Source organism: Ceratotherium simum, chromosome 1 (genome assembly GCF_057802395.1).
Source record: "Ceratotherium simum simum isolate JZ-2026a chromosome 1, ASM5780239v1, whole genome shotgun sequence".
Lineage (NCBI taxonomy): Eukaryota > Metazoa > Chordata > Mammalia > Perissodactyla > Rhinocerotidae > Ceratotherium > Ceratotherium simum.
In genome coordinates this window covers 36699812-36717637 of record NC_141900.1, presented here as the reverse complement: position 1 = coordinate 36717637, position 17826 = coordinate 36699812, and the positions used below count along the sequence as shown (strand labels likewise).

At 37.6% G+C, this 17826-nt stretch overlaps 1 protein-coding gene across 9 annotated transcripts; it reads left to right on the top strand.

Moving 5' to 3' along the window:
• The first annotated feature begins 1186 nt into the window (after nt 1-1186).
• MTERF1 (mitochondrial transcription termination factor 1) lies at nt 1187-9132 on the top strand. Of its 9 annotated transcripts, none has more exons than XM_087418234.1 (4): nt 1248-1458; nt 1780-1841; nt 2276-2315; nt 6186-9132. In XM_087418234.1, the coding sequence occupies exon 4, from the start codon at nt 6217-6219 to the stop codon at nt 7351-7353; it is 1137 nt and encodes a 378-aa protein (XP_087274360.1). In that variant the 5' UTR covers nt 1248-1458; nt 1780-1841; nt 2276-2315; nt 6186-6216; the 3' UTR covers nt 7354-9132. The 9 variants fall into 9 exon arrangements, with proteins under 9 accessions (XP_087274684.1, XP_087274577.1, XP_087274329.1 ...); XM_087418383.1 differs by lacking the exon at nt 1248-1458 and adding an exon at nt 4387-4485; XM_087418558.1 differs by lacking the exons at nt 1248-1458; nt 1780-1841 and adding an exon at nt 1187-1239.
• The last annotated feature ends 8694 nt before the right edge of the window (nt 9133-17826 follow it).

Below are 17826 nucleotides of genomic sequence, written 5' to 3'. Positions count from 1 at the left end.
TAAAGATTAAATCTCTTTGCAGAAATAGGAGAAAGAAAAAAACTAACTGATAACACACCATCCTAACCCAACCATTATTATACTTTTGTTATTCTTTTCAGTGTTTCATAATATGCATTTAAAATATATTTGTAATCCGAAAATTTTGGATAGAAAATATGGAACTTATTTTCAAAAGACCCAATCTTCTTTACCTACACGATATCACTAAAAACAAACTTAGGTGATGTCACCTAAGTCTGGAATAACCTTTGATAATCTATGTCAGTACAACAAAGCAGGGGTATAAATCATAGAAGATTTATTGGTCAAGGAGGTATAAGACACGCATTCTTTCGCCGGCTCCTACTCCAAGAGTTTAATGATTCCCCAAAAAGATTTTATTGTTTTACATTCTGATTATAAAGCAGTTTACAGATATAATGCTTATATATTTATGTATGCAAATTTATATATTTATGAGCTCCTTCCATGCAGAAACAGATTTTAGAAATTCACATAAAGAGACCATTTCTAATTTTTCAGGACTATTTTTTACCTGGAGGAACTGCAGTAAGCAGTTTCACTTACCAGATAGACTGATTATTAGTAATTTAAAGTCCCAAAGGCAAATCTTTATCCTAATAAACCAACAAAACAGAAAGTTAATTCAAAACAAAATGACAACAATAAACCAGCTAAGAGGAATCTAAAGGACAGAGTGAGGATAAAACATTAATCAGTTCATTGGTGCAGAAATGGGATGAAAAAAATTCTATTATGTTCCTACATAGAGGAAGGTAATGCAAGAAATTCTTCCTGGCAGTAGAATTCAGGATCAACCCAGCCTGAAAGCTGACGCTGCACTCCGACTAGCAGCCACACTCCAGGATTTCCAAGGTAATTCAGGAAAGAAGGAGAATCTGGGACCGGTTAGGAGCTTCGGATAGCACGCGTTTTCCTGCAACAAACGCCGAGGTGTTCATCGGCAGCGGGCCCCGCGCCACCCTCCAAGACCCGCCGCAGACGGCCAGTGCCGAGCGCCCGCCGCGGTCTCCTGCCGCCCCCTGCCGGGCCCTTCGCGTCGGGCTACGGAGGACAGCCGAGCGGCCGCCTGGGGGCGCAAGGCGGCCGACGTCACCTCTGCGCGCGGCCCGTGGCCGGAAGTTAGTCTTGTCCACTTCCGCTCCTCGGTTCCGCTGCGGGCCCTAGAGGCGCAAGTAAAGCCGTGTACAGCGCTCAGGTGCACGCCAGTGGGAGGTGCGTGGCTTGCCGTGTTGTGCTTTTTCTGTTTAGAAGCAGGTCTGGTATAGCGGAGTGTCATTCCCGCGCAGCCCCTTCCAGCGTTGTCCTTGGGAGAGGAAGAGGGACGAGAAGAACCCATGGAACGGAACCCGTGGAATTACCCAGGTTTTGAGTTAAGAAAGACTCACCTGGGTTCGAACTTTATGCTTCAGCTAGCTAAGACAAACTAGTGAGGTAGCTCGGCACTTTTTCCGATTTTGTAATTTTAGAGATAATGCCTACCTTTTAAGTTGTGGGGTTTAAGTGAGACAGTGTATGTGGAGCGCTTGCTTTTGGATTTAAAAATCATATTCGTGATTCGGCGGCCTTTTCCCGTCATACTCAGGCGTGTACCTGCGGTTGTCTTCTCAGTATCTCTGAGAGAGATGCTTCCTATGCAAGAAGTCATGCATCTAACGAGAGCATTATGCAGTTTTAGCTGGGATCAGTGTCTTTATTTTGTATTACGAAGTCCTGACAATATTTTGTCCCCCCGCTTTTATTTGCCATTTCCAGGGACAGCTATTTTCCAGTTTTTCTGGAGAAATGCAAAGTCGTCTTTTCTTAAGGCAAATGAGGTGAGAAATGCATTGCTGTAAAGATCTCCAGACTTAGCTTTTGTCAAAAGAAGACCAAGTGGAATGTAGTACCCTAGGGTCAGTGATGAGCCATTTCCATTAAAAGCTCCTTTATCAGGGAAATTGTGGAGCAGAGGGTACGCAAATCCTCTTTTATTCTTTAGACCTCACATGTTAAAAGTACAGAGATTTTCAGTGTATTTGTTAATTTTGGACTTTAGCCCTTGGAATAATGGTTTGGTGTGGTTAAAAACGTCAATTTGAGAGACGTTGAAATAAATTAGGAATTATTATTTATAAAATTTTCAGATTGAGGCAGTTGGTACTTCTTGTATTAGCCTGTTTAAATATTTATTCACTTTGCTATATGTTATAGGGGTGTCTTGAATGGAGATTGGGTGATAAAAGAGTGAAATATCATTGATATTTTTCAGGTTCAGCTTTTTTTGTGTTGAAAACTGAAAAATTGAAAAGGTAACATATTTTCCATTACTTTTTTGCACTCTTTGGCCAGTTTAATTTTTCAGTTTCTTGTCTGATTGCAAAATAACATATTCATTAAAGAATATCACAATATTTCAGAAATAGTACATAGCCCCCATTAATCTCAGAGATAACTGTTATTCCATTTTTTACCTCTCTGTATATATTAATGCCCTCCCCCCTTTTTATATAAGTGGTATTATCCTATCCATATTATGCAGTTTGCTACTTAGAATATCTTTGATATCTTTCTATTGTGTTAGATCTGCCTCCCTTTTTTTTTTTTTCTTTTTTTCTGAGGAAGAGTCGCCCCGAGCTAACATCTGTTGCCAATCTTGCTCTTTTTGTATGTGAGCCACCACCACATCATGGCCACTGACAGATGAGTGGTGTAGGTCTGCACCTGGGAACCAAACCCTGGCCGCCGAACTGGAGCGTGCTGAACTTAACCACTAAGCCATCAGGGCTGGCACCTGCCTCTTTTTTAAAAATCAGGCTGTATAGTATATTGCATAGATGTACCACAATTTATGAATCATTCTACTATTGGTGGCCATTTGGGTTTCATCTTTTTTGGTATAGCAAATAATGTTGTGATGGACATTCTTTTTCATAACAAATGTGTATTCTTGTTCTTTTATTTCCTTTGGATAATCTCTAAGAAGTGGAAATGCTGGGTTAAAGGATATGGTTGATGGTGCCAAGTTCCCTTCCAACAGTGGTGATTGAGAATTTCCCCCACTTCCTCATATGCTCACCAACAGTTGATATTAGTTACCATTGTTTTTAGGCTTAGCTGAGACTGCTCATATCATTTTTTGGGTCAATTTATTGCATTTATTGTATTGTAATCACAACCAAATTTTAGTTGCCAATTCTAAGTCCAGTTTGGCTCTTTTTTCCTATATAAATAGAATGCTTAGTTTTAGATTCCTTAGTAATAAATTATTATTAAACAAATGATTCTCAATAGTAAGTATTTGTTAAGTTAAAGATTTGTGAGAAGATAGTATTTGAATGAGACCTTGTACTATGGATAGGTATCAGGAGAATGGGCCTTTCCAAAAGACAGAACAGCTTACACAAAGGCAGGGAGACAAGAATGGACAAGGATGTTTAGGACCAGAGGTTAGAGAAGCAATGGTGCCTGGTTGTGAGGTTGTAGAATAGAAGAGACAGCTAAAAAGGTAGTTGGAACTGCGTGGTGAGAACTTTGAAGGTCAGTCTGAAGATTTTGCTAAGGGAGAGCTATAGAGGTCTTTAATCAGGAAATAAGGGACATAATCACATCTTTGTTTTACTAGTATACTATGTTGGCAATTTTGAGTGACTGATGTTAGAGAAGCAAGTTAGGGGGCTGTTATAGTCTGGGTAAGAGAGAATAACAAAGAGTAGAGAGATTGGGTTTCACAGATACTGAAGAAGCTGAATCTACATGATTATTGAGGAAGAGGAAGAAAGCAAAGCTCACTTTTAGATTTTTATCATGAGTGACTATTAAGACAGTGATAGTGATTTCATTTATCAGAGGAGGGCTAGTTTGTTTGGGGGCTGGGAGAGATGATCAGTTCGGTTTTGGACATGTTAATTTATGTGAAAGATAATTCCGTGGAGAGTGAACTACACACAAAGACATAAAATCCACCTATGACAGATCAAGAGAAACTTGAATAGATTTATTCTTCTTTTATTAAGAAAATTGGCACATATTTTCACTTACTTTTAGTCTGTCATTAAAATTTCTTTTGAACTTTCTGTGGCTTGTTCAGCTCTATTTCTTATGGTGCTAACAATCTCAAGAGAGTGTATTGTCTAGAGTAGTAGTCTTCAGACTTTTTTGATTGTGTACAATCTCAATAAAAAAGGTTTATACATGTACCTCCAATATATGTATATTTATTTACTGATTAGTTATATACATGTTTTATAGTACTATTCTATTGTATACATTATAAAACACATAAAAAGCGGAAATTGTAAAAGGCCAAAGCAAATATAAATTGGAGTTTTATTGTTTTCTTCCTACATCCCATTGGATTATCTTGTACCCCTCTTTCTAAAGCACTGGTCTCGTCCACAACTGTCAGTGTTCTGTCCTGTTATCCAGTAGAGGTCACCCTTGAGCATCTGGAAGAGAGAACAGATTGTTGAGCTGTGCAAGGTAGAGCCTTCATTCTTTAGTTAGAAGGAGAATCTTATTTTTAAGTTTCTAAATTCATGCATTTTTGGAAGAGTAGTATGTGGTATTATGGAGAAGTGAAGAATAGTGAACTCAAAGCATAGAGCAATCTAAAATGTTTTTTTTTTGTTGTTGTTTGATGTTTATTTTGTGAGTGTCCTGCATTTTTGTTTGAATGTTATTTGATTCTATAGTTTTGTAATATTTTTTTCAGTTCTTTGAGGGTCTGTAGATTATCTGAGCTACAGGAATGTTCCCAGCCTGTAGGCATAATCCAAGTTCTTGGTAAATTGGAGTAATTAAAAGGATAGACACAGAGAGGCTTTCTTTAATATTGATCTTGAAAGCAGTATCTCAAGCCCAGAGATATTAGTGGTGAGTTGGAACCATCTATATTTTCTATTTTATGCTTAATTAGGAGAGAGGAAAAGGGAAATGCCTCCTTTAAGTGATAAGAGCCCATTGTAAGTAATTAGAAATCAAGAACTAAATTGTCACATGTATACAGTCTGAAAGGATAAACTATGGTTCAAAAAAATATGTATACATGTTTTTGTATGACTAAGACCACAGGTAGTTTAGGAACATAAATCATCTGACAAATTGAATAACAGAAGAATACTTTTCTGTTGCTTTCCTCATAAAATAGTTCCTGTAAATGGAGATGCTCATTTTAGTTGCGACCTATGATTATTATCATATATAAGCTCATACATTTCATGCCCCATTTCTAAATGATCAAGAAAATGAGTTATAGAGGTTTTAGTCACTTGCTTGAAGTTATATGTGTTGTGAAACAGATGAAGAGAACTCTGGATTAATCTTTTGTAATATGGAGGTGAGGTGGAGGAGAATGGTAAAAGTAACTTTTTAATGTTTATGTGCCATCTCACAGCACAGTTCCACATGTGGTGGACTATGTGGATTAAATATCCCAACTAGATAATTTTGAAGTTGAAAATTGGTTTGGACTTGTTGAGTTACAACCAAGGGGCCAATAGGGTAAACTGAGTGAGATGGAGATTGGGATCAGGAACTGTTGACCAGAGGTCTGAATAAGCTAAGAATTAAGGCTCTAATGATAGCGTGGGTTTAAAGAGTACCATGAATCTAGAAAACGGTAGTTAAGGTAGAAATTAGGTAATCTGAAGTGTTGGTTTTCAGGGCTAGATTTAGAGTTTGATAGCCAGGACGTGAGAACAGAGGCAAAGAATTCTAGTATTTATGGGCACGGGCAAGGCCAAAAATCTAGGAAGTTGGAAGACAAGGCAGAATTGAAAGCATCAGTTGGTGGGAGTAAGCCAAAGGTTTGGAAACCCGAAGGATAAAGCAGAGATGCAGGGGGCAACTGGTTTTAGGTAGCCAAGGTAGGCAAGGCCAAATAAAAAGAGCAAGATGTACACAGGAATAATTCTGGGGCAGTGATGATGCTATTCTGCCTTTTTGTTAAGAATGGAAGCAGCCCCAGGACATGGGTAATCAAAAGCAGTGAACTAGGGAGTGGGAGTGCTAGGGAGTGGGAGTGCTAGGGAGTCGGAGTGAGGTGACTGAAATTGTTACCACAGCACCAGGAGAGCTAAAGCTATAGGTATTCTCTTATAGAAATGACCATGATGCTTACAGGATCATTTAGCTGTTTAACACATGCATTTGTATAATATTATATATGTTATTTTACACAGCATTCCAAAAGGTTTGGGCTACCTGATCATTATGGCACCAAGAAACCTCTTGTGTATGAGAAGTAACTTTCTCTTTGGTTCAAGATGTTGGATGATCCGATTTTCAGCAGAAATGCTCTTTAAGTCAGTTTCATTTAGGCTTTTTCGTGTGAAGTATGATAATACAGACACTGAGCCTTTGGAGAATGAAAAACTACTGAATAACTTACTTACTATGGGAGTAGATGTTGACATGGCGAAGAAACGACAGCCTGGAGTTTTCAATAGGGTAGGTACTAACGAGCAGGACTTGAAGATGTTCCTTCTGTCCAAAGGCGCTAAAGAAGAAGTGATTGCTAGCATCATATCAAGATATCCACGAGCTATAACACGCACACCTGAAAGTCTCTCAAAACGGTGGGATCTGTGGAGAAAAATTATGACATCAGACCTTGAAATTGTGAATATTTTGGAACGTTCTCCTGAATCCTTTTTTCGGTCCAATAACAACCTAAACTTAGAGAATAATATAAAGTTCCTATACTCAGTTGGACTGACCCATAAATGCCTTTGTCGATTGCTGACCAATGCCCCACGTACCTTCTCCAATAGTCTTGATCTGAATAAACAGATGGTTGAACTTTTGCAAGAAGTCTGTTTGTCCTTGGGTCACAATGATCCCACAGATTTTGTCAGGAAGATAATTTTGAAAAACCCCTTCATCTTAAGTCAGAGCACCAAACGAGTGAAAGCTAACATTGAGTTTTTACAGTCAACGTTCAGCTTGAACAATGAGGAGCTGCTTGTTCTGATATGTGGTCCAGGAGCTGAAATCCTAGACCTTTCCAATTATTATGCCAAAAGGAACTATACAAATATCAAAGAGAAGCTGTTTTCTCTTGGGTGTACTGAAGAAGAGGTACAGAAGTTTGTCTTAAGCTATCCAGATTTGATCTTCTTGGGAGAGAAAAAGTTTAATGATAAAATAGACTGCCTCATAGAAGAAAAAATTACCATCTCACACATAATTGAAAATCCTCGGATTTTGGATTCAAGCATAAATACTTTAAAAAGTCGAATCAAAGAATTGGTAAATGCTGGCTATAACTTGAGTACATCAAGTATCACTCTTCTGTCTTGGAGTCAAAAAAGATATAAAGCTAAACTGAAAAAGTTAAACATTGGATAGAACATTGCTCTGGGGCATTAAAAAAAATCTTATAATGTAATGATATCATTTCATTTTGAATTTGGGCTTTTCAAAAAGGAAAGGTTTGATTTCTTAACCACATACACATATATAATGATCCTTCAGATATTTTATTTTAAAGGTTCATAAAAACTCATGGTCAGTATGCTCAAGTATAGTCTTCCCAGCTACCTTTTCTCTAATTTGAATTAATACAACATCTGATTATGTGATACAGGCTGTGGCTGCTGTATGAATAGTAGTTCCTGAGTGCCAAGGCAGAACAATGTGTAGAAAGATGGAAAGTACAAAATAAGCCTTTTTTGGTTTCTGTTCAGATTAAAAAATGAACAGATTCATTTAGATAGTTCTGTTTCCTCTCATGGTTTTGAATGGCAACCTATTTCTCCTGTTATTCCCATGTATCTAATTATGGTTCATCTTCAAAACAGAATGCCAGTAAAATTCTTAATTTAATTTTTATTTTTTTTTTTATTTATTTTTCCCCCAAAGCCCCAGTAGATAGTTGTATGTCATAGCTGCACATCCTTCCAGTTGCTGCATGTGGGACACAGCCCCGGCATGCCCGGAGAAGCGGTGCGTCGGTGCGCGCCCGGGATCCGAACCCGGGCCGCCAGCATCGGAGCACACGCACTTAACCGCTAAGCCATGGGGCCGGCCTGCCAATAAAATTCTGACAAAAACAGAAAGGAGCGATTTTTCATCCCCAATTCTACATTTTCCATTTAAATCATTAGTATGCTCTGCCACCATCCCCCAACACACACGCGCGGGCTCAATTTTCTATGGGTACATCCTGATTTCTTTGAAGACAAGGGCAACTGTGTAGGCAGAATAATGGCCACCCAAAGATGTCAGTGTCTTAATTCCCAGAACCTGTGAGTATGTTATGTTACATGGCAAAAGGACTTTGCAGTTAAATTTAAGTTAAGGACCTTGAGATGGAGAGATTATCCTGGATTATCGGGATGGGCCCAGTGTAATTATAAGGGTCCTTAAAAGTGGAAGAGGGAAGTAAAAGAGGTCAGAGTGATGCCATGTAAGAAGAACTTGACCCACTTTTACTGGCTTTGAAGGAGAAAGGGACCATGAGCCATGGAATGCAGGTGGCCTCTAGAAAATGGAAAAGGCAAGGAAACATTCTCCCCCAGCTCCCACAGAAAGGAATGCAGCCCTGCTGGGACCTTAAATTTAGCCCAGTGAGATTTATGTCAAACCTCTGACCTACAGAACTGTAAGATAATAAATTTGAGTTGTTTTAAGCCACTGAGTTTGTGATAATTTGTTACAGCAGCAAATAGATTAATATGGCAACTAACTAGAGGACTATTGCATTATAGGTGAAGAAATCACAAAATATGGTTCTTTTAGTATTAATATTATTATTTTTTATAATTTTATTTATCTATTTTTTTTCCCCAAAGCCCCAGTAGATAGTTGTATGTCATAGCTGCACATCCTTCTGGTTGCTGTGTGTGGGACACGGCCTCAGCATGGCCGGAGAAGCGGTGCGTCGGTGTGCGCCCGGGATCTGAACCCGGGCCGCCAGCAGCGGAGCGCATGCACTTAACTGCTAAGCCACAGGGCCGGCCCTCCTTTTAGTATTATATCTGTATTTATTCCTCTTACAGTAACCTTTTCAATCCACCTCTGTTTTTGGAATGACTAATAAGTTAGTGTTTGTAAAGTCCTCTAAATCTATGGATAAAAAAGTAAATGTAAGTAATAAAATCTAAATAAAGGAATATTTTTGCCTAATGGCCATAGTTTAACGCCATGGTGATAGTTTCTGTATATTTACATTTTGTTGGCATTTCATCTAATATGAATAAAGAACAAGGAATTTCTAGAGGCATTGACTTAAAAAATAACAAATCGGATGATGTCTGTATCTTGAAGACATTCACAATCTAGCTCTGATATAAACTGAAAGGACAAATTATATGACCTTAATTACTTTTAATTGTTTTCCATAGGTATTTGTTTTCTAGATGTGGATTTTGAATTAAATAACAATGGTGCTCACATTTTAAGCCTTATTTCCTATCAGTGATGCTTCAAAAAAACTTAATCCCACCACTGAGAGAAACAAAATGCCTGCTTTTTTAAGGCTGTGTGTATGTTAATGATACTCTTATTATAATCGTTTCCAGTAAACTATTTGATGGCAAGCATGGCATAGTCTAGAAAACATCCACTTTAGAGAGAGATTTCTTTAGAGTGAAATATGTGGGCACCGTTCCTGACTAGCCCTGTAACCTTGTGTAAATATTTTAATTTCACTGAACTTGTATTCTCATCTATAAGATTAAAAATTGACCTCACAGAGTTGATGAGAATCAGATAATATAGGGTCTCTAAGGTTTCTTGCACTTAGTGACTGTTCAATGGTAGCTGTAATCAAGTTACAGTAATATTTTTAAAAACAGTTTTATTGATATATATATCATATACCATTACAATTCACCAGTTTAAAGTACACAACTCAATGTATTTTTTAGTATTCATAGGGCTATGTAGTCACCATAGTCTAATTTTAGAGTATATTTGCACCCCCTATAAGAAACTCTGTACCCATTAGCAGTCAGTCCTCATTATCCCCCTCTTACTTCCCTGGCCCTAAGCAACCACTGACCTACTTTCTCTCTATAAAATTTGCCGATTCTGGGTATTTCACATAAATGGAATCATGCAGTATGTGGTCTTTTGTGACCGGCTTCTTTCACTTAGCATAATGTTTTCAAGGTTCATCCATGTAGCACGTATCAGTATTTCATTCCTTTTTATTGCCCAATAATATTCCATTGCATGGATATGGTAGTATTATTGGGAGTAAATTTTATTGTTATGACTTAAAACACAAAGTATTAATTCCTTAGGTCTTCTGAATTATATGGGTATTCTGAGGTGTTGCTTCAGAATCTACAAGTCTATAAGGAACTTGAGGGAGGTGGACAGAGGAGATAAAAGTTTATTGACATCAGCTGGTCATGAGGATTATATCTGGGCTGACAAAAGATGATATAGCAGCAAGAGTTGCCAGTGGCCGAGGAGAATATGAGATGCACAGCAGTACAATATTGCACTTGTTTGAGAGTTGGAGAAGGACAACTTCTTAGTAGAAACAAATAGATGATGCCTGTCAGGCAAGATTGACGTCATATTTTAAGGTTTGAGTCTGATTGAGGGAGAGTCTTAAAAAAAATTGAATTATAAAAATTTTAAGTAATTTTTTTTATGAGTAAAAAGAAAATCCATGTTTATAAGGGGGGAAAAAGTGGAAAATAAAACACAAAAAAAGAAGAAAAAAATATAATCTTATCTCCCAGAGATAGATAATGAACATTTTGATGACACTTCTTGTTTTTCTTTGTAGAATATACCCATACATGGATGTAATAGGAGTAGATATGTGGCATATATAAGTTGAGATCAAACTCTATGTATTTTATAAGTTATTTTTTTAACCTACTAGATCCTAAACATATTAAGTATTCTTTAGTAGTTAATTACAGAATCAATTAAATATTCACCTGTAACATGGTTTTTAATGGTTGTATAAAATTCTGTTGTTTGGATAAACCATAATTTCTCTAGTCAATCTCTCACCATTAGACATGTGGATTAAATTTTAGTACATTAGTAATTTTTTGAGAATCCCACCCGGATTAGTTCAGTATTCCACAGACATATATTCCACATACATAATACCATTTTTTCCCACCATTGGTATACTTTATAAGTTAAAATTTTGCGCTAGAAAATGTGAACATTAAGAATACTGCATTTTGCTGTTCTCCAAATGTCAGATGTATCTGCAAAACTTCATTTTTTAATGGATACCATATGTACATTCTAAATTGCTGGCATAAACATGAGGACTTGCAATACTAAGTATTAGGACAGTATCAAAGATTAAAGAAAAAAAATGTTTATCACGAACTTAGCAGGAAGGAATAAAAAATGAGTAGTATTTATAAAAGGGTTTATTGGGCTATTAAACTAGTCATTTCTCTCCTTATGTCATGTAATCTTTAAGGCCTGTATAGGTACATGGTTTGTAGCTAGAGATATGGCTTTCACGTGAAAAACTTGGCTTCTTCCCTGTGGACTGTAAAGCCCCACACTTCACACTCAGAAATATGATCTAGTGGAGATTGAAGGGAGCATCTGTTGATGGCAGAACCCTAGCCAAAAACTTGAATAATAGGCAGTTGTTACCTAGTCCAGGAAGAGCTTGGCACAAGCAAGCTAGAATAGCAAGACTGTATTATTGTTAGAGAGATTTTGGGACGAGATCATAGCAGAAGCCTTGTTGCCCAACATTGGAGAGAGAAAGGATGAGCTATGACTCATAGTCATCGTGGTCTTCCAGGGATCATCTCTGGAGGGACTAGATCTTGGGTCTGATTGGCCACCAGGTAACTTGGGAGACAGGTGTTCTAAACTGGCAAAGAGGTTTTTGTACTGAGGCCATTCATTCATTCCTTAGTTTATTCACTGTTGATTCAGGAACCTGGTATAGGACAGAGCTGCAATAGGATCAGTCTTGAGGAGTTGAGGAAGGCACTCGTGGTGAATATTATAACCAGGCCATATGTATTTTCTTGCTCATTTTCATGTTTCTGGTATTCCCCAGATGACACTATTACCTCTTCACTTTCTTCTGCTCTTTTCAAGATAGATTATGTCTACCCCTTTGCTTTCACACTTTTTTCCCATTAATTCACAGAGGTTAATTAAATGAAAACAAATACTATAGGTTCTTTTTTAGCCTTTTGACTAATTTCTGAGTGAAATTTGGTACAGAGATAGAAGACATACTGATGGAATCCCATTTTCTGTCTCAGTTTCACTATAAATTGGATATTTGGAATTTATTTTTCCTTAATAGAAATACTGTGTGAAGATTAATGAGTTTATGTACATGAACTGCTTTGTGTTAATTATGAAAAATTTTAATACGATGGCATGATAGTTCTTCCATCTCCATTTGAATATCCCAGTGCCACCTTCACTAGCTGTCAAGGTACCTTAAATTCATACCCACTGTGATTGTCTTTATTTCTCCTTTTATTTTACAATGGAACTGAATTTTTATTCTTTGAGAATACACAATCATTGTAAAAGCCTCCAAATAATACAAAGAAACCAAGTCCCAGCTAATCTATTTGGCATGCGGTTGAGGAAATATCCTTTTATTCTTAGTTCACAAAGAGGTTTGTTTATTTAAATCAGGGATGAATGATAAGTTTTGAAAAAGTCCTTTTTAAAAATCATCTCTTTTTAATCCATTAATGAGTATCAGTTGATTTCTTCATATCATCCTTTGTTTTACTGAAATAAAACCTATGCCAAATTCAATTTACTGATATGCTTAACAGTTTTTATTAGTATTCACAAGGGGGATTGGTCTACAGGTTTGCTGGACCCCACTCACCTTGTTATTATGGAAATTTTGGTGGGTAGGTTCTTTGTGTTTTTAGGGGGAGGAAGGTTGCCACTTTGTCAGGTTTTTGGATCAGAGCTGTGCTAGCCTTATAAAATTAGTTTGGAAGGTTATTATTTTCTTCCCTATGCTATGGAACCATTTGAAAATGATGGGAACTATCCATTCCTTTAAAGCTTGGCAGCACTTGCCTGTAAAATCATCTGGGCCTGGTGTCTTGTTCACGATAGATCCTTGGCAACAATGGAAATTTGCTGTGAAGGCTTATCAAAAGGCTTTTGAACAAGATCTTTTTGGTAGGTATTGGTATAGAGCTCTCTCTTGTCTTAGTTAATGCATTTTGCTTTGAATTCTACGTTGATATTAACACTGCCATGCTTTATGTTCATACAAAGACTTGTACATGCATCTTCATAACAGCTTTACTTGTAATAACCAAAACCTGGAAGTAACCCAATGTTCATCAACAGGTGAGTGGAAAAATAAATTGTGATATATGCATGCAGTGGAAGATTACTCAGCAATACAAAAGAATGAACTATTAATACATGCAGCAACCTGGGTGAATCTCAAAATAATTATGCTAAAAGAAAGAAGCCAAACAAAGAGTACAATCTATGTGATTCCATTTATATAAAATTCTAGAAAATGCTCGTTAATCTGTAGTGACAGAAAGTAGATCATTTGTTGTCTGGGATGGGGGTGGCATGGGATGGGGAAGGCCATGGAGGAGGGATTACCAAGGGGCACAGGGAAACTTTTGGAGGTGATGTATATATTCATTATCTTCATTATGGTGATGGTTTTGTGAGTGTACACATATGTCAAAACGTACCAACTTGTGTTTTAAATATGTGCAGTTTAGTATATTTCAGTTATACCTCAGTAAAGTTGAACAATCCATCTATTCAACACTGACTTGAAATGCCATCTCTATCTGGTACTAAATCTTCACATATGTGTATGTTTCTAGACCCTCTTCAACTCTATTAAACGAATGTATTTGACTTTATATTTCTATATCAATATCAAAGATTAAACAGTTTCTCTTCAGTAAAGATGTTGGGAGACCTGAGAAGCCACCTGGAAAAAAAATATTGGTGGATTCATACTCGTACACCAGATATACTTCAAATGGAGCAGTCATGAGCCATCTACCGCTCAGCCCTTGCCTTGGCTTAAAGACCTATACTCAGGTCGTGCCATGGCATGTATTAGACAATGGCATTAGTACCAGCATCTTTGTTCCAGAGGGGTTCCTGGTGCCTAATTGGGACCCTTGGGTTGGAATTTACCATGAGGGCAGCTGCTCCTGCTTTGTTCTTGCTATTCTGTGAGTTCATATAAAATTCGACCTCGGCCTTTTTCCACAAGAGAACCAGGCCTCTGGGCTGGCCCGGTGGTGTAGTGGTTAAGGAGTTCGCTCACTCCGCTTCGGTGGCCCCGGGTTCACTGGTTCAGATCCTGAGTGTGGACCTACTCACTGCTCATCAAGCCATGCTGAGGTGGTGTCCCACATAGAGGAACTGGAAGGACCTACAACTAGGATATACAACTTATGTACTGGGGCTTGGGGAGAAAAAAGAAAAAGAGGAAGATTGGCAACAGATGTTAGCACAGGGCCAATCTTCCTCAAAAAAAAGAAGAAGAAGAAGAACCAGGCCTCTGATGAAGTCCCATGCCCTGTGGAGAACTAGTGTGTTTCCTTGATTAGTAAACTGACTGGATTTACTCCGGGCAGCCACACACAGCCTCCTTTTCTAAGGAAAGTAGGGAGCATGGACCCAAGTTGGAGGCATTCCTTCCTTTTTGCTTTCCTGCAGTTAGAGTGTATGATTGTCATGTTACACTCTGAATATTAACTGAAGTGTCTATCACAAAATTAGTGCACAGGTCAGCATTATCCCACTCTGCATATTTGGATGTATCTCTCAGACTTGCTCAGCTTCTTCAGAATGCCTATTTCTCCTGACCAAAGCTATATGACTGCATTTCACGTAAGTGTGATACACGTGGCTGAGGCCTATTGATTTAGCTAAATGTGATAAACTATTCACAGAATTAAAGTGTAACTTAGTGTTTATAATTAATAACAGATAAAACAATTATTTAAAAATTATATAAATTATATATAATTAATAATTAGAAGTAATTAATAACTGATAAAGAAATTAAAATTGGGTCTTTATCACCGTGTTTACTTGCACACAGAACTTCATGAACTGCAGGGGGAACTGTAGACAGAGATTTGGCTATACAGTTTTCTAAAGTCAGCTAGCTATAAGTCTGGCTGATAATTCAAACTAAATAAAGAATTCTTTAATTACCAAAAGAGAGTTGGCAGGGGACCATTTTATCTGTAGGTTCTGTCAGCCTCAAGCTGGAAGAGAATAAACTGATACTCTTGTATACATTTTTTTCCCCTATAGTTTAATGTCTGTTTAAAAGAATGCAACAGCTGTTTTCCTTGAATGGTTATTCATTCCTTTTAAACAAATACCACTGTTTAATTGTCTCAGATAGTTTTGAAATGATATAATTACGATAGTTTTTGTATTTTTACCTAGGTTTGAGGCTCTCTTTGTGTTTGTTGCACAACCTTAATGCTTAAAGATATTATGCAGCGATGTCTTTGCACTCATTCAGTTACTACTGCCAGATCCTTTGCTCTTGTTTAATTTTCGTCTTGAAACCTATGTGGTGTCTGCTATGTGTCTGTATGCAAAACCTGGCATAAGGTAGTATGATCTCACATCATTGCAGTTGATTCTATTTGTTTGTTAACTTTTTCATTCCTTTGTGGGCCTGAGGAGGTTTTATTTTAAATAAAGATTTTAATGATGACATCTGAAGTGAGGGAATCAGATTTTGTTGTGAGAATAAACGTTATATATCAACTAGATACATTATAAACTATCAGTGGTTTCTCTATTGTTTAGAAGACATTGTAAATAAATGCCCCTGTGTATCCCATGGCATCTATATAGCTACTTTGTTGACCTTGCCCATATAACTATGAGTGGGTGAACAATTCTAGATATGAGGATCAATATGTAAGAGAGAAGGATAGGATTGGAAATAAAAGTAAAATCCCTTCAGTATAAAGTGCCATATGTACAAAGCATGTAGGTGTTATGGTAGCTACAAAAGAGGTTGAAACCTTTGCAGTTAAATGATATCTTGTCATGTCTGTATTGTCTGTATTGTTCCTGCATCAAGTTGAATTCTGGTTCACACTCTATCTGACATCTGAAGACTTGACAACAAACTCTGGAACAGAATTATCATCAGATAGAGAAGATCCCTTCCTCTCACACCCCTGCTCCCACCTTCCTCCCAAGCTGAAGTTAGTACCTGCTTAGATAAGTTTTGCTTTCTGCTCTTTAACTTTCTTCCCTAGAGTCAGTGAGCAAGGGAGTCACCTTGGTAATGGCTTGACCAACTGGGTCCTTTAGAGAACCTAAGTTCACCCCCTTTCCCTTTCATTTCCCAATCAAACTGATATTTATATAATCACCACAGTCTGAGTCACTGCCAAAATTGAGGCTGTTAGGAGCCTAGAAGAGCTCATAATAGCTTTGATAGTTTATTGGTTTGTTTATAAAAATAATATTTTTTCCTGATTGCCAAATAATCATATAAATACACAATGTTGGAAAATACAGAAAAACACACACGCAAAAAGTACTTATAATCCCAATACCCCAGAAATAGCACTTGTTAACATTTTGGTGTATTACTTTCTAGTCTTTTTTTCTTATGTATATATATTATGTGTGGAAAATAAATATAATCTCTTTTCTAGCAAAAATTAATTTACTCAACACATATTTGTTGAATACCGACTGTGCACTATTGTGTTTGACACTGGATTATTATGTAATAACTGTTTTAAAGCTACTTTTGTAAATATGTTACAAGCATTCTCCCATATTACACACCATTTAAGACCTGTTTTCAGATAAAGCTGAGGCTTGACAACCCTGGTCCACTGCGGTTAAGGGAATATGCCATTTGAGAACTATAGAGAAGAGAACAGGTCACCCAGGAGGCCTGGTGTGGGCTTATCAGGTTGCCATATGGTATTGTGCTCAGAGCTTGGTCAGGGAATTCCATCTTGTTTCTACTCAGCCTGACAGAAGTTCCTGGAAAGGTTATCAAGGACTGATAAGAAAGCAAGAGGGGTAGTTGGGGAGGTGTAACTTGAGACACATCACCAAATCATACATTAAATTAATATTGTGGTAAAAAGAATGATTGGGTCCCTTGGCCAATGTTGGCCTATTTAGAAATAAAAGATATTAGAATGCTTCTGGGTTACATATTTGAATCTGTCCAATTTTCCCAGAGATGATCCAGAATTGGAACTTTCTTCTAGTATCAATTAACTTTAATTTTGACATTCTTCTCTAGGCAATTCTTGGATCCATTTTTTTTTACCTCTAACTTTTTCACCTCTAGCCAATTCCTACTCTCAAATATTCTATACGCTGCCCCTAAAATAATTTCCTTGACCAACACTGAGTCTATACTGGGAGGCTGAGCAGACTTGGCTCCTCCTATCACGGAGCTTACAGTAGCAGAGGAAGAGAGACAAACAGTTAAACATACAAATAAATGTGTAACTATAAATTGAGAAAAGTCTTTGAAGGAAACAGAGTTCTGGGAAGGAGAGTAAAAGGCAGAAACCCTTAGACTGGCTGATCAGGGAGGACCTCTTAGAGAACTAATGTATAATCTGAGACTTGAAGGATGAGAAGGAGACAGCCGAAGAGCTAGGCAGAACATTCCAGACACAGGGAGTGGTTGGTGTGAAGGCCCTGGTGAGTATAAGCTTAGTATGTCTTAGAAACTGAAGGATGCCAAGAGCTGCTGGAGAATAGTGAGTGCCTGGGGCAAAGTGGATTTAGGTGACGTGATAGAGATGGACAGGGATGTGGAGGGTTGGGCATCATACCATATGCAGGACCTTGAAGTCTATAATAGGAAGCGTGGATTCTGAG

What these genes read in the sequence shown, in the direction of transcription:
- MTERF1 (XM_087418203.1), top strand. Translation starts at nt 1,810, where the DNA reads ATGCAAAGTCGTCTTTTCTTAAGGCAAATGAG. An exon ending in CTTTTCTTAAGGCAAATGAG is followed by an intron (nt 1,842 to 6,185) that starts GTGAGAAATGCA and finishes TATTTTACACAG; the next exon opens with CATTCCAAAAGGTTTGGGCT.